Below are 25,779 nucleotides of genomic sequence, written 5' to 3'. Positions count from 1 at the left end.
AACATTTTTTTTAATTTGAGAAATTTCATCTTTCTGATTCTTTTTTTTAATGGAAGCTATGCTTCCTATCGAACGGACAGGATTTATTCTCATCATTAAGTTGTATTTAGGTTTTTCTTTCTGATCTTTGCTTTTTTTCATTTACATCCTTTATTCCTTTTCTTCCACTTGCTCATGCTCCTTCTGTGCTGGCTTCTCTGAACCACTTGATCCATAATCAGAGTTCTGACTTTCAATTTAAGTGGCATTTTTGTAATAATCTGTTTGGTCAGTTGGGGCCTCAAGCTACTACAGGGCAGGTTTTAATTAGAATTTTAGGAACACAAAGCAGCCTTTTGCTAAGATTTTCAAGTTCATTTTAAGGGCCAATTTCATGCTCTAATCAAAAGACTATCATTTCACTCTTAAAATAGCAGAAGATTTACAGTCCCTGTTCCCAGAGTCTGCTGAACTCAGACATACGGTCACTCAGGTGATGCATCTCATGGGACTGCCCTTCAGCTTTGTCCTAAACTGATAATACCGAATTCCCATCAGCTTAGTATATCATAAGACTATGTTTGTTCCTTCAACTGTCTGGAATAAAACTTCATTTTCTTAATTTTTCTTAGTACACTAGCTACCTTTATGTGCACTCTATATTTGCTATTTTGATTTTCCCAAAAAAGCTATTTGCATTAGCAAGAGAGCAGCCTAAGACAAACATCTTTAAATAAGCTGAAGAAATTAGCCACTACGTTAAGCCAAAATTGCATAGTAAATACTGTCTGCAGCTGTCCAAGCATGCAGTCATACTTTACTGTCTCTTTATTTTGCATTTTATTTACAGATATGCTCCATTAAATGACTGACCTGTTCTGTACTACCCCACAGCATTTTTTAAATTTATGGGCTTCTTATTTTTAATGAAGATCTGTTAGTTTGGATTCACCATTTACAATACAATAGATGGATTTTGCTCCTAAACTCATTATTTCTCCTTCTCATTACAATTACTAGAACTCTGAGACAGTCTCAGTCAGAGAGTTAGTTGTTCCTTACTTTTACTTCTAAGCCTAGAAGAGGACTTTCCTATTCCTTTTCATTTAAAATACAACTTATTCTGTAATGGCATAGTTCACTGAATTCCAGATGAAAGTTATGTTGTTTTCATTAAAATTCATTTCATAATTAAGCAATAAAAAATCTACCCTGGGATGACACATGCCTTATAAGGCTGTTTCAAAAACCCATATATGTAGAAAAATCTACTTTGCCTTTTATAATGTAGTGAAAAGCCATAATGGTTTTCTAAATTCAAAAATCTAAAAGTGGCTTTGATTTTTAATTAAATTAATGTCAACTCTTAATCCTCCCAGTACATTAGGGGCCTTCATATAATTTTTTAATCTCTATTTTCAAATAGTGTTTAGAAATATTTGTTTCTAGGCTTAGATACTTTTCCCTATGCAAATTCTAGGAAGATTTTTCAGACTGTTGCAGGGAAAGAATAAATTCTTTTTCTAATACCCTTCTAGGTTCTCTGACTGGAGCTCTATAAATTAGACTCACAAAAGACAGATTAACATGAGAAAAGCATACAAATTTATTTATATTAATATATACTTACTTAATATAAAATTTACAAGACACAGGAGCCTTCACAGGGACACAAAGACCTGAAGAAGTGGTTAAACCTGAGCATTTTTTACATTAGGTTTGATGAAGAGTGGAGAGCAGTGGGAAAATGTAACAGAACAAAAGGATGTGAGCTAAGGGTGGTGAACTGGGGGAAACTAGCAAGGTATGTGCATTTGGATTCCTCTCAGTCTTCAGAGATAAGGATGCTCCTTTCCTCCAGGTGTAGGGGTATAGGGAGGGCATTGTTCACACAAAGGTCTTGATACCTGTTTTAGGAGAAGGTCAGATACATGCTGTTTCTCAAACTCCTTCAGCTTAAAATATTTGATATCCTAAGGTGCCATATTTGGAGCAGCGTATTCTAAACACCATCACTGTGAAACTGGACATACGCGAAGATTAAATAACATGAAGTGTAACCAACCAGGACCTTATGGGCCTTCCTGGGACAGGCCACCCCCGCTCCCACCCTCTGCTTGAGCTCCTCTCTGAAGTACGTAGATAACAGTATCAGATGCACATTTCCCGGGTAGTTTTACAGATGCTAAAACCCCACCAGGTGGAAGAAATTAACACATCCCCTCTGCAATATGGCGGGAACCAGGAAATATTTGCAACGACTTATCTGCCTTTTTACTTTACCTCACCATCAACCAATCAGAGGATTGTGCAGGAGCTGATCATACCTGGGACTTCCATCCCTTGCCTGGCCTTTAAAAATGCTTTGCTAAAATCCATCTGGTAGTTCGGGCTTTTTGAGGACTAGCTATCCCAGACTCCTTATAGGACACCCTGCAATAAATGTTGCACTTTCTTTCACCACAACCCGGTATCAGTAGATTGGCTTTACTGCGTGTGGGCAAGTGGACCCAAGTTTGATTTGGCAACAATAGGCCTTAACTCATTCAGAGTCCCTTAGGAAATGTGATGGAATATCAGTCAGTTGACTTGCAAACTAAATAGTTTAACACAGGTAATTTCTTAGAAGTTATTACATCTGGGTCCAAAACATACTATAAAGTTTTTAAGTACATGTCAATCCAAAAGATTATAATGCCCACCACATAGATTTGTGTGTACTGTCTAATATTATTACCCAACCAGGACCACCACATGTAGCAAGGCAGGCTTTGCACTGCACAGAGTGAGTGGTAGCAGGGTGGGTGGAGAGGGGATTCACGTAAACTACTATATGAATCATATGTTCTGGAGTTGTGCACAGAAAAGGTCCTGGACCCAAGCCTCTATGAAAATTTATTTTGAATAGTGATAAAAATCTAAAGCCCAGGGCTTCCCTGGTGGCGCAGTGGTTGAGAGTCCGCCTGCCAATGCAGGGGACACGGGTTTGAGCCCTGGTCTGGGAGGATCCCACATGCCGCAGAGCAACTGGGCCCATGAGCCACAACTACTGAGCCTGCACGTCTGGAGCTTGTGCTCCGCAACAAGAGAGGCCCACGCACCGCGATGAAGAGTGGCCCACGCACCGCGATGAAGAGTGGCCCCCGCTCGCTGCAACTAGAGAAAGCCCTCACACAGAAACAAAGACCCAACACAGCCAAAAATAAATATCTCTACTAGAGAAAGCCCTTACACAGAAACAAAGACCCAACACAGCCAAAAATAAATATAAATAAATAAATACAAATTTAAAAAAAAAAAAAAAAAAAAAAATCTAAAGCCCAATTTTAAGACAGTGCTGTACTTTACCCAGAAAGCTTTTTCTGTACTTCAACAGAATAATTATTTAAAAGATTTTATTAGGGTAAGAAAATAAGAATGTGAGGTAAATAATACTTTTATTAATTTCCTTATTTCATAGAATTTTAAGCATCATGGTCTCTCCCTTTATTAAAAAAGTTTGTTCCTGAGAATTAAATATTAACTAAGTTTTTGTAAGCAAAGTCACATTTTACATGTAGAGAGATTTCAGCAGGAATTCAAGACCTTAATTCACTCCAAGCCACTTAAAGAAAATAGGGTGAAAAATCTCAGAAAAGTAAGAACTAAATTAATTGGATTAAGGTTTTCACAGTAATACATATTTGTTTTGTCTCTACTGTGGGACTATTAGCTTTTGAAGGAGAGACATTAGGTCGTGTTTAACTTTGTACCCCCAGTATCTGGCATCTGGCAAAAAGTAGGCACTCGAAAAATAGTTGAATAAATGAATGGAGACAGACCAAAGTCAGCTGATTACCACATTAAGAACAGAAAGTACTAAATGTTTTAAATATTTGTTTAGATATGGACTTCAATTCCATATTGTGGCCAGTTAATAAAGTATCAAGACAAAAATGAAGGAATGGAACAAGGACATTAAGATAAGAAAAAAGGGGACAGGAAAAGACAGAGGGAGGGTAAGGGACCAACAGGGAAACAGGCACAGTGTAAGAGACAGTGGGGAAAAAAAGGGAAGTGGGGGCAGGAGAGGAGTAGACTGGAAATACAGAAAACAGTAGAGAAATAGGAAAGGCGGCAAAGAATAAGGGCAAAACCTAACAGACAAAGGTGCATTTGTACCAAAAAATTTATAACTGCCCTCCTGCAATCTGCAGCTCACCAGGGCCATGAATTTCAGAGTCTAAACTTCTCATCACTCATCTTTGAAATGTGAGTTGGCTGGTTAATTAGTGTTCACAGTTTTGGGGTTGTTTCCCTGTAATTAATTTTTCTTAGTCATAGCGGCAGAGGCCAAAACAAAAACATTCCTCAGGTATTATTAATTCAGGCCAGGGAGTGATCCTTCCCCATCAGCTCTATCCTGATACTGTCTACTATCTAAAAGCAAGAGAATCCTTTCACAAAGGGAAGAACACTTTTGTGATATAAACAAATACCACATCATTTCATTATTATTTAAGTTGAAAAATTTTAACAGTACCTAACACAGTACTGGGCACATGGTATACAATCAAAATGATACTTCTAAATTCAGCTTTTTAGGTTGTTGGTTTTTTTTTTAAGTAGAGAATGTTAGTCTCATGAAAAGAGCATTCTGAAAGTTGGTGATCTGATGTTCAAATCTATTTCTATAATCGATTACTTACACGTATTTTCCACTTCTGTGATACCATTTTTATCATCCTTTTTACTCCATCTTGACTTAATTAACAATATATGATTTGAATATCCTGAATTAAAGGGAAGCTCTCAAAACCCCAGCAACTGTAAGCAGCTATGATGATGGCTGCGGATCCTTGATCAATGCACTGCTGACCCCTCTCAGAATGGTTCTTTCACTTTCACTGCATCCCTGAGCTTTGTGTTTTTTGTTTTTAAAGATCTGAAGTAATAAAAACTCACTGTCCTGGCTAAAAGCAATGAGACACAGAAGAGGCCCTATTTTCAAACCTCTGGTAACGTCAGAAACAACAGATTAATCAAGGTGAACTTTAAAGGGACAGAGCGAAGGAAAGAAATGGGACTAAGAAAATAATCCATGGTTCCCCCTGTTACCATAGAATAGCTAAGTGACAAGTGGCCAAGTCTATGTTCCTTCATTCTTTCCACTTTCTTCTCCATCCTCCCTCCTTTTTTCTTTCTAATTTTTCTAGGATATGATGAAGAAGCAACTACAAACATACAAGTAGCTGTATAGATACAGATATATTTCACTTTGCACAACAAAATGGGTCCTTAAAAAGTTGTATAAACCTATTATTTTGTAACAAATTGATCATGCTTCTCTTTAATTTATCATTTTTGAGATGCTTAATTTTCATTCCTGATTAGTCATTAATTTTGGCTTTAGGTTTCTCTTCCCTCCTAAAACTAGACCGGAAAAAGTCTGGAAACAAACTCTTAGATCCTTGGGGAGGTCACCATTTATCTAAATTCTCTGGTGACTTCCTGTTTAATGCAAAAATGCCTCTTTGAGCTTTGGGATTTTATACATTGTTTCCACAGAACTTAGCATGAGGAGTCACACCAACTATAACTAAGCTGGAGTAGCAGCAGAAAAACAATGTGATGTAGTTTATACTGGAAGATCCTCTCATAAAATGTCTTCCTCTACCATCAATAAGCCTATTCATAATGGGGCGGGGGGGTAAACATGTCTGAGGAGAGGGCGTAGCAATGGAAATGCCAGTGATTAAATTAAGAAGATAAATAATAATTGCTGGAGAAAAACAAAACAGCCCAAACAAATGAATCTTTTGGAAGAAAGGAGTGTTGGGACAAGATCTGCAATCTAGGAAAAGGGAAAATGAGACAAGCAATTAGTACCACAATTTAAGATTAAACGGTGAGGAAGGATAATGAGGTAAGTTGATGCCTGAATAAATAGCAATTTCCAAAAAATGGCATAAAGGTGCTGGGGGAGAGAAAACGTTTTTAGGTACTTCTTATAATTAATTCAACTTACTTTGACTTATACAGACTATCTAAACTTTAAACGTTGATTCGTGAAAATAAGCAGGAATTTTTTGTCATTTATTTGTGTCCAGATGTGTATTTGGATCAGAAGTTGATGGCAGAACGCGATGGTAGAAGAAAACGGAGCCCCCATTTCATGAGGAGGAAACAGAGGCACGTGGAGGAGAATCTGAGAATGGGGTCAGCTGTCGTGACCTCAGAGCAGGACCTTGTAGAGCTGGTTCCCATTTTGCTTCTCTACAACAGGAGGGGATATTGTGTAGGATGCCGTTTCTCTCATAGTCAGAAGTAGCTCAGGGTTATAAAGCATTATTAAGGTTTTACTTGCCCAACAGAATCCTCAGACAACACCTGAAATCTACCCCCTGCTTTCATTAGCCTGAATCTGAGAGTTGTGCCCCAGCACTCTGTCAAACACATCATGTGGCTGCGGGTAGAAAACAATCCTTTCCTTATAAAATGGAGAGCCTGCAAAGTAGGCGTTACCAGTGTGTGTGTGTGTGTGTGTTGCTACACCCAGTACTTTTTTTTTCAGAGTATTTATCAACTACGTGGTGAAACACTTAGCATTTACATATGCTAATCAATTAAATTATTGATTCATTTATCAGGAACGATAAGTCTTCAAGACATTCAAAGAAAAAAATTAAAAGAACTTTGAGAAAGAAGGTTGAGAAAGGCAATTCACAATGTATCAAAGCATGAAAATTAAGATCTTGCTTTTCAAAAAATGTCCGTGAATGTACAAGTCATTATAGGACCTTTACGATATAGAAATAGTCAACAGGAAAACTGATTATCTTATTTAGTATGTAACATATGCATTTTCACTACTCTTTCTTCACTGACCCCTCCTCCACGGGTTTCATAATCTTTGCATTCTGTTCAGCCAAAGATGAGACTATGTTCTAAGAAACTAATCATTTTCAGTCTATTTAAATGATCACAGGGATTGGCAAAGTGATAGAAATATACCAACCCCTTGAAACCAAGAAAGGAGCATTCCCCAATGTGTTCACTGACTCCAATATAAATAGATCCATTGTTCTTCCAGAAGTGGACCTTCCATAATGGCCAGCATAATAAATTTAATTCTAGCTCTGAAAAATATGTCATATAATTCCCAATCTACAAAGCCTCCATTTTAGCATATTACTTAGACTTCTTTCTGATCTGGCTAGAGTCACACAGAAAACTGTCAAAAATATTCTGTCTGTCTTCTGTACTCATTTAAAATGAGAGAATAACTTCTTTGTTTGTCATAGTCACTGTAATATTGGAATTGGGAGAGTCTTGTAAAAATAAAAATTCATGAGTCAGTACATTCACATTCCATTAGTTACCTAGTCTATATATCTCATTCAAACCTAAAATTCTTCTCTCTTCTCACTCTCATCTGATGACCTTGCTTCCTATTTCATGGAGAAAAGAGAAGAAATCAAAAGACGCAGATGTAGAGAATGGACTTGAGGACACGGGGAGGGGGAAGGGTAAGCTGGGACGAAGTGAGAGAGTAGCACTGATATATATACACTACCAAATGTAAAATTGATAGCTAGTGGGAAGCAGCCACGTAGCACAGGGAGATCAGCTCAGTGTTTTGTGACCACCCAGAGGGGTGGGATAGGGAGGGTGGGAGGGAGATGCAAGAGGGAGGGGATATGGGGATATATGTACACGTATAGCTGATTCACTTTGTTATACAGCAGAAACTAACACATCATTGTAAAGCAATTATACTCCAATAAAGATGTTAAAAAAAGAAAAAGAGAAGAAATCAGAAACTGAACTTCCACATGCCCTCACTACTTCACTGACATACCTGCACCCATGCCCATTCTCTGCTTCCTCAAGGACAATGAACTCTTTGTTCTCCTGCATTCAGATCACTCTTGTTTACAAAAAGATTTTGCCCCTATGACTCTCCCCTTTCTCCTCTTAATCATTAATTTTTCTCCACTCTGTGAGATCATTGTCATTAACATCCAAACATTCTTTAACAGCACCCACCTTATAAATTACCTTCCCCTATCCTATATTTCCTTGCTTCTCTGCTCTCTTTTGTAGTAAAAATTCATATTTTTATAGTAAAATTGCCATGTTTTCCCCACATAATGACTTAGGAATCCAAATTGCTTAACTTATATGATAGAATATTCCCTTTTTTGTACTACCATTCCTATAGACACAATCTGAGATCTGACAACCAAGTTCTCTCCTTTAATCAAGCTTCTCTCTCACTGGCCTGACCGAGACATTTCAATCATAATTTAAATAACAATGCTGTTGATAATATAAAGGCAGCAAAGAATCCAGCTGCTTCCTTTATAATTGTACTGAACCCACAACAGCACTATCAGCAAAAACTGACTTCTCCATAAACTTTAGCAAGTATGTTTTAAATAACTTCTAAGAAACAAGAATTAAGGGGTATGTTTACAATTAGTTCATATTACCATTAGGATGCTAATATCTATCACTAATTTTTTGACATGATACTGAAAATAAATCATCTCAATGTAACTATACATAATATAAAATATATAATCTATTTTAATATATTTAAATGTTTTATATAAAAATATGTATTTTAATCATAAGAAAAAGGGGACATCCATCGATTAAGTTGACCTCATAAAATATGAACAGCATTATTTATTTAGGAAAAAGGAACTCTTCAAGGAAGTCTCACACACTCAGTTAATACTCAATACAAATCATTGCCCAATCAGAAGAACTCAATAAGAAGGAAGATTATGCTGTTTTCCTTTCCTAGTAGGATGAACAATTATAATCTTGGTTGTACTGTTTAGAAAAATCTCAAATCATTCAATCAGATGCAAATAACAACTGAAATTAGATTCTTCCTTTGGCCAGTAATTTCTTGATTGTGAACTACAGAAGCAGGACAATGTAGTTAGGTCCTGCTGCACACAGAATTTTGTGACTATTCTCTATTTAGTCCAAAAGAGATCTCTTGTCAAAATTTGATTATGAATATGAGCAATGTAAAATATCATTTTATAATAAGTATTTACATACTTATTAGGGATTAATTGTAAAATGAATATAACATATGTATAGTTCCAAATATTTCTGTAGTGTTGGACTGAATGTATGTCCTGGGCTACAAAAATGAAGGAAAGTGCCACCTAGAGGCAGCACTGGATTGCAGGCATTTGATGGCTGAATCTGAAACCAAAGAAGCTGATACGGAGTATAGTCACTGTTAAGTCAGTATAATATATTGGCAAAATGTTGAATAAGGCTTAGCTTTTTAAATTAACTTTAATCCTTGATTATTTCCAGAACTGACTTCAGTATTCATCTAGTTTAACCAACTCACTTTGCAAACCAGGAAACTGAAATTCAGAACTGTTACAGGATTGTCCCAAGGTTGCCCTGCAGTAAATGAGAGAGCTGGGCTGGCACCAAGTTCCTCACTCTTTCTCGAAAGTAATTAATTCCATTCATTTGGAAAATGTGCTAGACAAAACAGTATCAAAAATGTGTGAAAGTATTGTTCTATAGTGTATAAAATAATTTTGAAATTTGACAATTACTGTATATCTTTTCCTTATAAGCCAAAGAGGCTGCAAACAATAAATGAGCTTTTATAATACGTTTTCTAAACTGTAATATTTTTATAAGAATATAAGTGTGACTTTCATAAACTCTAATTTATGGCTCTTGAAATGTGTTTAATTGGCAGTAAGCTTTTTCAAGATACAGAAGATACAGTCCCTTTTCACTAAAGTCTCATTAAATTAGTTATCTGTGTCTTTAATGCAAACATTCACTCTTTTGCATAAAAAAATCTATTGAAGAGGAAGATGTAGTTTGATACCAAGTATAGGCTGAATATGGAAGTACACACTGATTTTTAAAATCTCATTCTAACATGGTAGCATCTTATCTGGGTCAGAGTAACAGAATACAAACTAAATGTTAGAAATAAAGAATGTACTTACTATTTATTGAGCTACTCTTTACGAAGTTTTATGTTAGACACTTTGAATACTTTATTTCACTTTAATTTTATTGCAGAAAATTTGATTTCACACATCTAACTTTCACCAAATCCCTTTAAAACAAGCATAAAGAGATTTTGTGGAAAATTAAACACATAAAACCCCAAGAAAGAGAGAACAGGAGGAAAGATAACAAAAAAAAATTGTGGAAACTGTAAAGCAATTGGTTGATTACTGAATAATTTAGCAGACTGAGAAAAACTAAGTCCTAAGGCCAACAGTGGAGAAAGCTGAGAACTGTCTGGAATTATACTACAGAATCCCCAACAGGCTGAGAAACTGGGATTTCCAGGTACTTCTGGATGTGGGTGAAAAGAATAAGGAAAACTGGCAAGTCTGTTTAGGACGCAGCCAGACCCTTAGACTCATCTGCCCACTCTCCTCAGCTGGGACACTTTCCCTCCTCAGTCCTGACAAAAGACTGGAGGTTTATTCTCTGGGGAAGGTTAAACAAGTCTCTGGACTGGAAGACACTCAGATAATTAAATGAAGAGCTCCCAGAAAACAAAATATGATAGCAGCAATTAAAAACTAAATAGTAGTGATGGATGATTAAGTAAGTTGAGAAAATCTGTTAGAAAGAAGAGAAAAAAAAACCCCAAAGATATGCAAAATATAAAAGACTCAGACCAAGATTCCACTATCTGAATAACAGGAGGTCCAGAAAGGGAAATAAATCATCAAAGAAATAATTTGAGTAATTTACCTTTAAACATTTGAAATTGCAGAATTTGCAGAATTTACAGAATTAAAAAATCTACTCACTGAGAGGTTAGCAAAATGCATAAAAAGTAACCACATCAAGACATTCCATGATGAAATTTCATAATATTGAAAATGAAGACTCTGACAGCTTCTCCAGAGTGGGGGGAGGGAAACTCAGCTCAAACATAAAGGGTTAGGAGCCATAAAGCCCTCAACTACTCAGCAGCAAACCAGAAAGCTATACATTTTTCAAAGAAGACTTAGACATGTGTGAACAGTTAGGGGGTGTTAAATGGAATTTACACAGGCATACAAATAAACATGTGGCATACCAATCTCATCAGAATGATGGCATAACTATGTTGGGAGGATTGAGCAATAGAAGGATGTCACTGAGGTTGGTGGGGGAAGGGGAAGAAAAAAGAGCTAAATTTTCATTTTTCAGGTGTGAAATCAATAAATAATACCAAAAACTAAAATCAAGAAGCAGTAATATAATCATATTATTTATCATTTACCTGAAAGTAATTAGCCGATAATCAGCTTAAAGATGTGAAAGTGGTTGCCTGTGGACAGACCAAATGAGAGGAGGTGTGGAGGCAGGGGGAGCGGCAGACTTCTCTTCCTAATAAAGCTTGTAGATCTACTAGATTCATCAAACATGCACACGTACACCTTGAGTATGAAAGACTCATTTATATTCGCTAAATTAAATCTAAGTTCTATAACCCTTGGAAATGTAAAAGTAATGAAAAACAGGAGTTAATGGGTGGAAGTAGGTGTGGAGGAAAATATAGGGGCAGTAAATCTCTTATCTTACACAGTAGGAAATCAAGGGGCTGTCAAAAATGTACGAGTCAAGAAATAGAATTTTTATGAAGCTAAATAACAAAAGAAGTTTTTTCATGAGCTTGGTAGGGATTGGAAGTGGGGAGAGAAGATAAGTGAGCTAAATTTCTCTCATGTCATAGAGGGGAATCAAAAGCTATTTTTAAATTGACATATTAACAAATAAAGTATATGCATATTATTTAAGACTTGGATTTAAGCTCCAGAAAAACTAACCATAAAATGGTTAAAAATAAACACTTTTGGTGAGTAGGAATGAAGGAAAGTATATTGAACCTTACTTTACATTTAGCATCCTCTTTGGTGTTTGAATTTGTATTATGGCACATGTTGTTGGTATAATAATTAAATAGACAAATAAAAATAAATCTATTAATAAACACTGGGTGGGTCAAAAGGTTCCTTCAGTTTTTTCCATGAGATGGCCCTAGTAGTGCTTAGTTGTCTTTAACTTCATTCGAAACAATTTTGTTAGATTGTATGTAACAGCTGTCACATCAGCATGAATTTTAAAAAAAGACATCAAAAGTGGTGAATTTTTGTGTAGCCATTTTAATATTGAAGATGGAAGAAAAAAGCAATATTTTCGGCATATTATGCTTTATTATTTCAAGAAAGGGAAAAATGCAACTGAAATGCACAAAAAGATTTGTGCAGTGTATGGAGAAAGTGCTGTGACTGATTGAATGTGTCAAAAGTGGTTTGCAAAGTTTCCTGCTGGAGATTTCTCACTGGACAATGTTCCACGCTCGGGTAGACCAGCTGAAGTCGATAGCGATCAAATTGAAACAATAATTGAGAACAATCAATGCTATACCACGCGGCAGATAGCCAACATACTCAAAATATCCAAATCAAGCGTTGAACATCATTTGCACCAGCTTGGTTATGTGAATCACTTTGATGTTTGGGTTCCACATATTAAAGTTAAGCGAAAAAAACCTTCTTGACCATATTCCCTCATGCAATTCTCTATTGAAACATAATGAAAATGTTCCATTTTTAAAACAAATTGTGACGGGCAATGAAAAGTGGATACTGTACAATAATGTGGAATGGAAGAGATCGTGGGGCAAGCCAAATGAACCACCACCAACTGCACCAAAGGCCAGTCTTCATCCAAAGTAGGTGATGTTGTGTATATGGTGGGATTGGAAGGGAGTCCTCTATTATGAGCTCCTTCCAGAAAACCAAACGATTAATTACAACAAGTACTGCTCCCAATTAGACCAACTGACAGCGGCACTTGACGAAAAGTGTCCAGAATTAGTCAACAGAAAATGCGTAATCTTCCATCAGGATGACACAAGACTGCGTGTTTCTTTGATGACCAGGCAAAAACTGTTACAGCTTTGGCTGGGAAATTCTGATTCATCCGCCGTATTCACCAGACATTGCACCTTTGGATTTCCATCTAGTTTGGTCTTTACAAAATTCTCTTAATGGAAAAAATTTCAATTCCCTGGAAGACTGTAAAAGGCACCTGGAACAGTTCTTTGCTCAAAAAGATAAAAAGTTTTGGGAAGATGGAATTATGAAGTTCCCTGAAAAATGGCAGAAGGTAGTGGAACAAAAGGGTGAATACGTTGTTCAATAAAGTTCTTGGTGAAAATGAAAAATGTTTCTTTTATTTTTACTTAAAAAACCGAAGGCACTTTTTGGCCCTCCCAATAATAGAGCAGATGATCACATCCTATCTAGTTTTATGTCTAGATTTTCACACATGTTTATTTGAATAATATTTTATAAAGAGACAGCAATTTTTGTTTCACAGCTGGTCTGTAGCATAAAAGATACAAATGCTGGGCTTCCCTGGTGGCGCAGTGGTTGAGAATCTGCCTGTCAATGCAGGGGACACGGGTTCGAGCACTGGTCTGGGAAGATCCCACATGCCGCGGAGGAACTGGGCCCGTGAGCCACAATTACTGAGCCTGCGCTCCACAACAAGAGAGGCTGCAACAGTGAGAGGCCCGCGCACCGCGATGAAGAGTGGCCCCCACTTGCCACAACTAGAGAAAGACCTCGCACAGAAACGAAGACCCAACACAGCCATAAACAATAAGTAAATAAATTAATTTTAAAAAATTGTCAAAAAAAAGATACAAATGCTGATTTATGATATTTTAGTCTGGTTTCTATTTTTAGTCCACTATGTAAGTACAAAGATTGGTAAACTACTGTCTGGTCAAAATATGTTGATGCCAGGGTATATACTTAATAAAATAATTCTATCAAAAGGATCCTTCACATCTAGAACCAGAAAATCTCACACAGTAATTCACTGTAATTTACCTCCTCAAAGCACTGCAGGCCTATATAACCCTCCAAAGGGAGATGCTGCAGTTTTACACACAGTGAATACCTCCATTGTCCTAATGCTACCCTTGTCCTACTTCTATGCTTATAAACATGGCACTATTTTTACCTTGAATAATGCATGGCTTGGTGGCCTGCAATATTAAAATAGAAGTCTGTTGTGTGCTTCATCTCATTGGTGTGCCCAGTGGCCTCGATCCAGTGTCCTACTGGGAGACAATAAACACCATCCACCAAGTTGTTTTCATTATAAATACAGCAACGGTCGTGGTGAGGCCCATTGCCTAGAACAAGAAGAAATGACAAACAAAGCAGTTACATCAATGTTTTGCTTAAACAGCCACAGAGCTGCTGATACAAAATTAATAGTAAGATGAAAATAAATACAAAGCTGCATAATCTACACATTTCAGTATAAACAAAAATAGACTAGAGTAAGAGGAAACACAGTAAAAATTTGTAGAGTTACTTATGAATTTCATAGAGTCCTATGCTCTCTTTGAATACATGGATATTTCCAAAAGCATATTAACTCAGAATTTCTTGGGGCCTTTCAGTGCCTTAAGAGCCTGTTGTGAGTCATTTTGTAGCCTGATAAGCTGCTGAAAAGGGTTTTTAAAGCCATTAATGTCCCTGCGCTGCATACTTTTATCTTCCTGGTATGCAAATTTATGACTTAAATCAGTAATAAAGTGTTTCAGTATCAGCTCAAGCAATAAATTTTAAAAAACAAATACATTAAGAAATAATAAAACAAATATCACATCCAATCCAGTTTGCATGTAAATCAGTGGTTAGTATTATCTTCAAATGGGAAAACTAAGTATCACAGAGATTAACTAGCTTGTCCAGGGTCACAGAACTAATAAGTGCACAGCTATCAGTAAACTCATACCCCTAGACCCCAACTTTCAGGCACCTGACACTTTCATGCTGTTTTCTGCCTACTTCACAAGCACCAAGACACACATCCTCTTTCCAGTGAGTGGAGCAAAAGAGGCAGAGACAGAAGAACATGTCTCTGAAAACACTACTTGCCTACATCACAATTCTGCCCAGTATCAACTACACTAGTAAACAGACCTTTTATTTCTATGAAAATTGTAATTTGTACATTATTTTTATTAGCCCTTCTTATGTGACCACCCCATTTCAAATAATTCTTTTCCTTAAACTACCTAATTTCCATATATTGTCATTTATAAGAAAAACATGTAAGCAAAATAAAACAGGAAAAGTCATATTTATTATGAATATGAAAATTCGACTCATTTGTTCCTTGCTCTATCTTACAAAACATTTTACCTAAGGTTATTTGGCATAAAATCTATTTTAAAAAATCCTTAAGTCATTGGGCATTTCTTTAGAATGTAACTCCCTTCCATCAGATAGGAGGTACAGGATGGCTCCTTTAATAAATCATCATTGATCTTCCTAGCTCAGACTCCTCTTTTTCTCTTGATGGCTACAAGGCACTACACCAACTGCCCTACTAACCTTGATATTTAATAGATGAAAATCAAACTATACTAGCAATTTCACTTCTAGAAGTATATCCAACAGAAATATAAGATTAAAGAAAGATACATAGATGCATACATGTGTGTGGCAATACTATTTTAATAGCAATAAGGTAAACTACATAAGTTCATCTATACATTTTTCCACAAATATTTATTGAATGTTGACTATATGACAGGCATTATACTAAGTCATGTTAAAGATTTAGGTATTTCCCATAAGAGCAATGAAAAATTAAAATATTTTAAGCAGACAGGTGACATGACCACATTTTTATTTTGAAAATATCTCTCTGGTTATAGAGTAAAATATTAATTCAAGCACAATGAGATTAGAAATAGAAAGTCCATTTAGGAAAATACTGCATTAACCCAGGAAAGAGATGGTAAAAGCTTGGATGTAGAAATGGAAAGGAGTGGGAAGATTCAGTAGGGAAAAGCCACAGGACTTGGTGATTGATTTGATATGGGAGGTGAAGAAGAAAGGGAACCAATAATGACTCCTAGGCTTCTGGCAAATACAACTCAATATATAGTGGTACCAGTCACTGAGATGTGAAATCTGGAAGAGTTGGAAAGAAAGATCATCAGTCTGGTTTTGGCATTTGGGGTTTGAAGTGCTATTTAGCTACAAAAGGAGATGTCAAGTAGAGAGTTAGAGTTATTGATTTGACACTCAGACCAGAGATCTAAACTAGAAAAATAAGTTTATGAGTCATCTAAGTATAAATGGTAATTGAGACAAGGATATAGGTGAGTCACAAAAAAAACCAATACTTTATACATTCTTTTTTTAAATTTTTATTTATTTATTTATTTTTGGCTGTGTTGGGTCTTCGTTGCTGCGCAAGGGCTTTTCTCTAGTTGCGGCGAGCAGGGGCTACTCTTCGTTGCAGTGCATGGGCTTCTCATTGCGGTGGCTTCTCTTGTTGCGGAGCACGGGCTCTAGATGCGCGGGCTTCAGTAGTTTTGGCTTGCGGGCTCTACAGAGCAGGCTCAGTAGTTGTGGCGCACGGGCTTAGTTTCTCCGTGGCATGTGGGATCTTCCCAGACCAGGGCTCGAACCCATGTCCCCTGCATTGGCAGGCGGATTCTTAACCTCTGCGCCACCAGGGAAGCCCCGAAAAACAATATTGATTGAGAAGAAAAGGCTTCTAGAACCAAGTTTAAAGCATCTCAACATTGAAAAGCTGGACAGAGAGGGATGAGCTTACAAAGGAGACACAGAAAGAGAAGCTGGAGAGGAAAACTAGAAGTGAGTAAGTGAGGTGGGGGAGCATGATTGAAACTGTAAACATAGACTAAAAACTTGATGGATGCATCTCTGACTGTTAACAGTAGTTACATCTGAAGAATGTAATTGGGATGGAAGCACTACTTTAAACTATTTTGAATCCATTGGATTTGCTACAAAGAGAAGGTATTACTTTTTAGTAATAAAAGAATAATATCTATGGCTCCTACTGTTCAGTATAAGAGACTTACAACAATTTAAATGTTGTAACTTAAATAAATTTAATTATTGAGGAGCTCAAATATACATAAACTACACTGTTGAAGAAAAATTATGTATGTAACATTGACTTCCTAAGAATTCTTCATTCCTAGAATTAGTTTTCTGAATTATTCATTTTTACACATACATGTTTTAGGAGAAGTAACAAGACACATCTATCTCTCTCAGCCAGGGAGGTATCAGTGCAGGTGTAGGGGAGAGCAGGAACTCCCACCCCATTCAGTAGTAATAAGGAGTCCAATCCCTTCTGCTCTCAATGCAGATTGGGTGAGGAACCTGGGTAATGAGGTGGTACCTCCACTCTCCTGCTGGAGCAGCATCAGAGGAATCCAGTTAAACCAAAAGGGATTTGATAAGATGCACAGTCTCATTATATAATACTCAGAATGTCGAGGTTTCAATAAAAAGTCACTCATTATATCAAGAATCACAATGATCTCAAACTGAATGAAAAAAGAAAAGCTCAAAAGATGCTAACATCAAGATGACAGAGATGTTAGAACTAACTGACAAAGATTTTAAGCCTCAACAATCCATTGAACACATTTGAAACAAATGAAAAATCACAAAGTCTCAGCAAAGAAATAAAGATGGAAATAAGAACTAAGTGGAATTTTAGAACTGAAAAATATCAGTATTAACAATTGAAATAATAACTTCAGGGGATAGGCTCAAGAGCAGAATGGAGGGGACAAAGGAAAGAATTAGCAAGCTGCAAGATAGAACAACAGAAATTACCCAATCTAAGCAACAGAGAGAAAACAGATTAAAAAAAAAAAAAAAAAAAAAAAGGACACAGAGACTTAGGGACCTGTGAGACTATAACAAAAGATGTAACATTCCTGTAATTGGAGTCCTAAAAAGAGATGAGAGAGAGGGTATGGTGGAAAAATATTTGAGAAAAATAATGTCTCAAAACTTTCCAAATTTGCCAATAAGCATAAATCTACAGGTTCAAGAAGTTGCACAAACTCCAAACAGGGTAAACAAAAAGAAATCCATGCCACAACACATCATAATTAAATTTCTGAAAACTAAACGCAAAGAAAAAATCTTGAAAGTAGCCAGAGAAAAATAACAATTTAGGAAAACAGCCATTCTAATGTCAGTAGGCTTCTCAAAAACAATGGCTAAACAGAAGATCTCTATAAACAGAAAGGAAATTGTTGAACATCAGGAAAGAAGAACACGGTAAGAAAATATATGGGTAAATAAAATAGACTTTCTTTCTCCTCTTGAGTTTCTGATAAAAATTACAATGCTCTCTGATGTGGCCCTACATGGATGTAGTGGAAATATTTAAGGCAGTTATATGGAGAAGGGCAAAGAAGTAAAGAGGGAAATAAGATTCCTCTAATTCATTTAAACTGGCAAAATGATGAAACCAGTTAACTATGACAAGTTATGTTTGTATAATGTAGGTAAATCAAAACGGAATTCTAAAAAATGTTTAACTATGAACCATATTGCCATAAGAAGGCAGAGAAAGGAAACAGAGAGAGAGAAAGAAAAACCTCAGAAACAAAGAATAAAATAGCAAACTTAAGTCCTAACATACCAATAATGTCATTAAATGTAAACTGTCTAAATACACATTAAAATACAGAGATTATCAGAGTAGATTTTTTTTTTAGTGAACAAGCTATTTGCTGCCAGAAGAAACTCACTTCAAATTATATAGGTTAAGTAGAAGGTAAAAGTATAGAAAAAAATGTACCATGCAAACATTAATTAAAAGAAAGCAGAAATGGTTATATTATTATCATGTAAAGTAGAACCTCAGAGCAAAGAAAATCAGAGATAGGGAGGGGAACTATATGGTGGCAAAAGTATCAGTCCAACATGGATGGACCTGGAAGGCATTATGCTAAATGAAATAAATAAGACAGAGAAAGACAAGTACTTTATGATTTCACTTAAACGTGGAATCTACAAAACAAAAAACAAAACACAGAAAAAGTGATAAGATGTCTTTCAATGATTGAATGATTTAACAAATTGTGGTACATCAATACCATAATTTAGCCAAAAAAAGGAATGGCCTATTGATAATGCAATAACCTAGGTGAATCTCCAAAAACTTAGGCTGACTGAAAAAAATGCCAATTCCACATACTGTATAATGCCATTTATATAACATTCTTGAAATCAAAAAAAAAAAAAATTATAGAGATGGAGAACAGTTTAGTGGTTGCCCGGGGTTAGAGGTTGGGGAAGGAAGAAAGCAGGTGAGGCTAGAAAACAGGAACATGGGAGATCCCTGTGGTGATGAAAATGTTACCATTGAGGGAACTGGTAAAAGATACACAGGATCTTTCTGTATTATTTCTTACAATTGCATGTGAATATACAATTACTTCAAAATAAAAAGTTGAATTAAAAAATAAATAAATCTTGGTTTGTCTGTTTTTTCCAAATAGACTGGAGAATTTTTAAGTTTCCAACTCACTTTCTTTTCCATAGGACTGGCCTAAGAGTACAATGTATAACACATTGTTTACTACCACAGTGATTTACACCTAGAAGTTCAGTTGACTTTTCCAGGTCTCTTCTACCTCATAAAGGAGTCAGTTGGCTGTGCTGTAACAAGGTTAAAGGAGTAACTTCTTTGGAGGGGGGATGGGGGTGGGGAGGGAGCCTGTAGGAGGTGAATTATCTGTTCCATTGGAGCCGCCCATTGCCAGTCATTCATTAGCATTAATTTAAAATAAATAAACATACAAACAACTCACTAAGGCAGGATAAACTAACATGTGTTATTGGCCGAAAAGTAGAAAAGGGTTGGTTTAATTAACAATAAACACCTATTTCCTTAGAGCAGATTTGGCCATAATATTATTTGTTCACTGAGGCAAGTTAGGTAAGTTAAAATAAAGCAAATAAATGTGAAGGAGTAAGAGGCCTGCTTTCTGGCACTCCAATTAAAGCCCGAGAAGTAAGAAACCTCAAAAATTTATAAATCTGGACTAACACATTATTTTAAATAGTTCTATAAGTTTGAAAGTTCAAGTTAAAATGACTTTATTTTTTATAAACTCAGAAGGCTTGAAATTATATTGGACAAGCAAAATCTATTGGATAGTGTAGTCTACTTAAAATTAAAATTCTAATTATTTTGCATATGTTATTTTATTTGAGTCTATCCTCTTTGGAGTTTAATTACCTTGCAGTTTTTATTTCCAGCACACGAACATCAATTTTGAACCTAACATATTAATCTCTAATTTTAGCTAGTAATTCACCCAAATCAGATCTCTCTCATGCCCCATCTGTTACTTACTGCTTCAGAAACTATTGGTGCATAAAGTTGTACAAATATGGTATAATCATTACCAACTCTGGTATTTTGATTTTCTGTTCCAATGGCAAAAGCAAAACAAACTAAAATGCAAAAAATCTTTTTGTTCAACCAACTGCCTCTTTGAGAGAGTGGATCCTGTTCCGCTTGAGCACTTTGGTAAATTGCAGTATGCAACGGTAGAAAATAGCTGAGTTTGGGAGTAGCAATGGGAGACAGGTAAACTGCATGATAGAATAGAGGACACAGGTGCGATCAACAAAGGAGAAGATGGGGGAAAAGGGTATGAAGATTGAGAAGGAGAAGGAAAGGTGAGATGGAGAAAGAGAAGAGAGAAGGCAAGATGCAGCTGGCAAACTACATAAAGTGAAGTAATCAAACACATTGGTCACGAGACCACCAGAGAGCAGGTAAAAGCAAGCATTTTAATACTTACTTTGAAGTTGTTTGCCTTTCTATAATATTCCTCTCTACTCCTCCCAACCAACCTTCAATATAACCTACTGCAGTCACACACAAATTTCTTGCATGGAGAGAGAGAGAGGATAGTCCATTAACGAAAATTTATTTAAAAACTCAATTTCTTGCCTGTGTTGACGATGTATAACAGGGCAACAAGAAGCTTTATCTGCTAAGCAGAGCAGAAGCAGGAAAGCAAATGTAAATCCTTACAGGAGGATTTAAACCTTCCCTCCTACACAGGCATCTTAGAGAGGGTTCCATCCTCCCCAATCTATAGGAACAGGGACTTAGATAGATATACATTGATATATAGATATATAGATGTACAGATACTTAGATATATAGATATCATAAGGAGGAAGAACACAGTTAAAATCTAACTTATGTAATTATACAGTCTTTACAAGCTTTCAGAATCTGTACACACACAACAAAATTAAATTTTAAGAAAGAAAACAAGGAAAGCTAATAAGAAAAAAATAATACAAGATTTAGGAAGAATATTTTGATTTACAAGATTTTTATCTCATTTGATTATAGGAACGCAAAAACCTTAAATGCAAAGAGTTAAGTAGACAACACTTCATGCTAATGGTAAAAAAATTAAATTTGGGTAATGAAAATTAGGAAATCAATGACTACCTGTGGGCATGAATAAAGTTCTATACTAACTCAGGTACGTATGTAGACAAGAGCCCAGTTCCAGTATAATAATACTGCATTAAAATAATAGGAGGTGTATATAGTCAAGTGCCATGCCAAGAGTTAAAGCTAAAATAACTCCTAGGAAAAATCCAATACAAAACAATCCAACAAATTCAGGAAAGAGCTCCAAGAGTTTTGGTTTAAAATAATTATAATGACTACAAAGACACTTAGCAATGATGAAAATAGGAACTAGCTTTAGAGATAATAAGGTTTTTCTACAATAGATATGAAAATATTATTGTTAAGGAGGCTAGAGTTTGGAGGACCAGAAAGGAAAACATCAAATGTGACAGGATGATTATGGTAATGAATCAAACATCTGACTCCGGGGTGTGCGTGTGTGTGTGTGTGTGTGTGTGTGTGCGTGTGCACGTGCGTGCATGCATGCAAATATGTATATGTGTGTGTGACTGTCTTTCAAGGTAAAAAACTGATTATTATTGGTGATTGTTATTTTTATGGCGAATAGTAAGTTGAAATGTGATACATAAGCATCATCCTTTCTGTAAATCTGTACACTGTCTAACCCTTTCAGTCAAAATTTAGACAATTACTTGATAGAACCACAAGTCAGGGGTCTCCGACCTTTGTACATAATAGGTCTGGCCTGACTTGCTCTCATTAATAATCAGACTTAAAACGATTCACATATTCTTCAAATTCTATGAGATGACAAAAGTCCTTGAGACAGTTGTTTAGTAGGCAGGTGTGATGTGTTGGTTCTCTCAAAGGTGAGCTTGAGGTGTGCGGAAAACAGGAACAGCAGGAGTGATTAATAAAGCTTAGCCTTGGGTTCACTCTCTACCAAGTCTCCAGAGGGGATCTTTTAGGTAAAACTCCCCGAAGAGGCTTGATCAGTTCCAGCTAAGAATTTTAAAGAAAAACTTAACACCTGCCAAACCATACAGAGCAGAAAACATTAGAGGGGAAAATTTCCATGATTATAAGAAGATATAGGTGAAGTGGAGGCTTAGATCAAGCTAGGTTGAAGAAATATAATTTAAAAATGGTTATGGGAAAAGCAAAATTCAATAGTTCAATAGTTCAATAGTTCAATAAAAGATTTACTAATAATTTAATATCTCATTGTTATGAACTAAATTATGTACCCCCAAAATTTATGTGTTGAAGCTCTAATCCCCAATGTGCCTGTAGCTGGATATAGGGCTGTTAGGGAGGGAATTCAAGTTAAATGAGATCATAAGGGTGGGGCCCTAAACCAATAGGACTGGTGTCCTTATAAGAAGAGGAAGAGAAACCAGAGATCTTTCTCTCCATGCAGGCATAGAGGAAGGGACACAGTGAGAAGGCAGCCATCTGCAAGCCAGGAAAAGAGTCCTCACCAGAAACCAAATCTGCTGGCCCCCTGACCTGGAACTTCTAACTTTCAGAACTGTGAGAAAATTAATTTCTGTCATTTAAGGCACTCAGTCTATGGTATTTTGTTATAGCAGTCTGAACAGACTAATGCACTCATATATGTGAAATATTCTAGAATTTAATCCAGTTAATATCCAAGTATTATTGAGAGCTTGTTGTATATCCAGTCCTGTGGTAAACTGAGGTAGACAAATGAAATTTAAAACATGATTGTCACAATGAATTGACTATTGTTGATTAGACAAAGGTTACACAAAGCAATTAGTGAATGAAACAAAACTAAACTAAATGGTGAAAATAATTTTAAAACTACGCAAGACACTGATACATGAGCAGACTGTTCAAGGACTGCAAATAAGCTGCATCTCCAATGACATTTTTCAGTGTATGATGACTGGAATGCTATGTTGAGATTTATTTTAAGGATCAATTGGCTCACTAGGAAAGGAAACTATGATAGATTTGCAGTGTGTACATGGATATAGAAGACTGAAAATAGAGTATCAGTATGAGCTACATCTACTGAGAAAAGTTTTGTGATAAAGGGGATGGGTCTCAAGCTGTGATGACAACAGAGTATGCTTTAGATACATAACAAAGAGCACAACAATGTATGAATGAGTATGATTCGAAGAAGAAAACAGATAACAAGAACAAATGTTTACTTCAGTGGGTAAAGTGACAACATAATATGGACTCATAGGGGGTTCTTATTACTTACCAAATTCTAAAGCAAGCACTGTAAAACAACTGGATTTCACGACTTGGAAAAGCAATAAAGAGAATTACCACTTTTCTAACCATTATTTAGGAAGTCAGACTTTTTTTATTGCAGACGATTTACATTAATTAGTGATTCATGAGGATACACACATCTTAAAATGGGAAGCATCTCAGAGATTGAAGATTCTCTTTAAAAAATCTCTAAAATGTCATTACCAGGCAATTATGCTTCCATTTAAAATTAAATACAATAACAGAGCTCTCCTTTTTATATAAGTTTTAGAGAAAATCTGAAACTTAGATTGTTCTTAATAGGCTTACTCAAAGCACCAAGACTGAATTATTAATAATTCATTCAATGTGATGATAATCTAGAGAGAAGCCAAAAGATTTGACCACCTGATTTGAAGTGATCAAATCTTTTGGTAGCTAATAATGCCATGACTCAAGGGATTAAACAAGAAGATTGGAATATTAAAATGCTCCATCTCTGCATAATTGGATATATTTCTACATACTGCATTTACTTTCTATAGTCACATGCAGAGATGTTTATTCATGTGTTTAATGTATTTTTATTTGATTTCTCTAATAATTTTTAATGTTGATTTTCCTCCTGTCATTTAAACAATTTTTATAATAGCGTCTAGACTTCTGTTGTTAAATTGTCAGGTCAATTTTTCTCTCCATAGCACTCTCAGAATTGACTAGAAATTTCATTGTGTTTCATTGTCTGAACACAAATCCAAGTCACACTATTAAAAATAAAGCATCTATATTAATATTAGACTCACTATATGAAGCAAATTCGTCTAACCAAATTTCACTACTTCATTTGACACACTGTGATGCCCACGACAAAAGCTTTCATGTCACCTACCTTTGTGTACTTTAAGTCAAATCATGCTGAGGCAGAAGGCAATACCTTCCCTAGTAGCCATATCTCATTTGGATGCAAAGAACATAAAATAATCATATTCATCCCAGGAACTCTGAAGAACATTGAGGATTATTTTACATTTAACCCCATCCTAACCCAGCTCACCCAGCAGACAGGCATTTTAGTAGTTTCATAGTAAGTAAATGCTTTGGCATGAAATCTCTCTTCAATTATGATTTTCTAGAATGTGGCCTAAATGGTTTAATGAGACATTCCCTTGAGCTGATCTAGATCTGATGTGAAAACCATCTCTGCTTCATGCTTTGGTTTCTTCCATGGCAAAAATATTTTTTTGATAGTATAGAGATACAGCTGATGTAAACATCATAGAGGCACTGCTCTAGTTACTGAAAAGAAGCTAGAAATGAACAGCTAATTGAATAAAGTGGTCAAATAGTTTTAAAGAGTAAATTGTTTCTGAAATTGATAAGCCAGATTAAAACCTTTTTAATGAGACATATAGGCTGTAAAAATAAAAGAGTGTCAATTAGGTAGATTATCTTAAAATTTACCAAAGCCATAAACTACACATGTATAAGAAAGAGTTGATAAAGAATTTTGCTTCTCTGAGTCCTACATCTGACTACGAGCAACAGAAAAACTGACTAACAGTGACTTCAACAAATACACATATATCTCTCATGTAGCAAGAGGTACAAAGCCAGGCAGTCCAGAACTGGTGAAATACCAAGTGCCTTCTAAATGTCTGCTTTGCCATCCTTCACACATTGACTTTGTTGTCATGCTTGTCAACCCATGTTCAAAGGGTGACCTCTAGACATAATGTCTGACACTCCACTAGCCATGAAGAAGAGTGAAGCGCCCTTGTTCCTTTTCATGAGAAATTGAAAGCTTTCCTGGGAGCCTCACCCAAAAGACTTCTCACATCTCATTAGCTAGAACTAGGCAACACGGTCATCCTTAGACCAATTGTTAGCCAAGATGAATAAGAGTACCATAACTGATTAAAGTAATAATGTTTCATCCCACTGCTACCAAAACAAATCAGGATTTCTGCTATCCTGGGAAAGTTGGGGAAAACAAATGCTAATTAGGCCATTGATGGTGATGGTAGTGGTTTGGAACACATCATCTTTCTCCAGCAAATCATTTTGGAAGATAAACCACATTTCTTTAGGTAGCACTTGTCTCTACCTGATTTAATTCAATAGTACCCAATGCATTAAATTTTTAATTGTAAACTATTTTTAAATAAATCAACAGGAAAACTAAAAGCATTTTATGGTATTAAAACCTTAAAAATTGCCCACACATGCCCCCCCACACACAAAAAAAAAAAAAGAAAAAAGAGAGAGGGAGACTACAGGCCCTCT

The 25,779-nt window shown here is 35.9% G+C and overlaps 1 protein-coding gene across 2 annotated transcripts in view; it reads right to left on the bottom strand.

Annotated features, from left to right (window-relative positions):
- EPM2A (EPM2A glucan phosphatase, laforin) overlaps positions 1-25,779 on the bottom strand; it is a 100,191-nt gene that overhangs the window by 33,228 nt on the left and 41,184 nt on the right. Inside the window, exons 2-3 of one of the 2 annotated variants that reach the window (XM_036871798.1) lie at positions 23,504-23,545; positions 14,008-14,182 (exon numbers count right to left, since the gene is read on the bottom strand). In XM_036871798.1, coding sequence (XP_036727693.1) covers positions 14,008-14,182; positions 23,504-23,545 — 217 coding nt within the window. The remainder of the gene's footprint in view (positions 1-14,007; positions 14,183-23,503; positions 23,546-25,779) is intronic. The other variant, XM_036871800.1, reaches the window with a different exon arrangement.

This window comes from Balaenoptera musculus, chromosome 12 (assembly GCF_009873245.2).
Source record: "Balaenoptera musculus isolate JJ_BM4_2016_0621 chromosome 12, mBalMus1.pri.v3, whole genome shotgun sequence".
NCBI lineage: Eukaryota > Metazoa > Chordata > Mammalia > Artiodactyla > Balaenopteridae > Balaenoptera > Balaenoptera musculus.
Note: the sequence above shows the minus strand (reverse complement) of the source record. Positions and strands in the feature narration are given on the sequence as shown.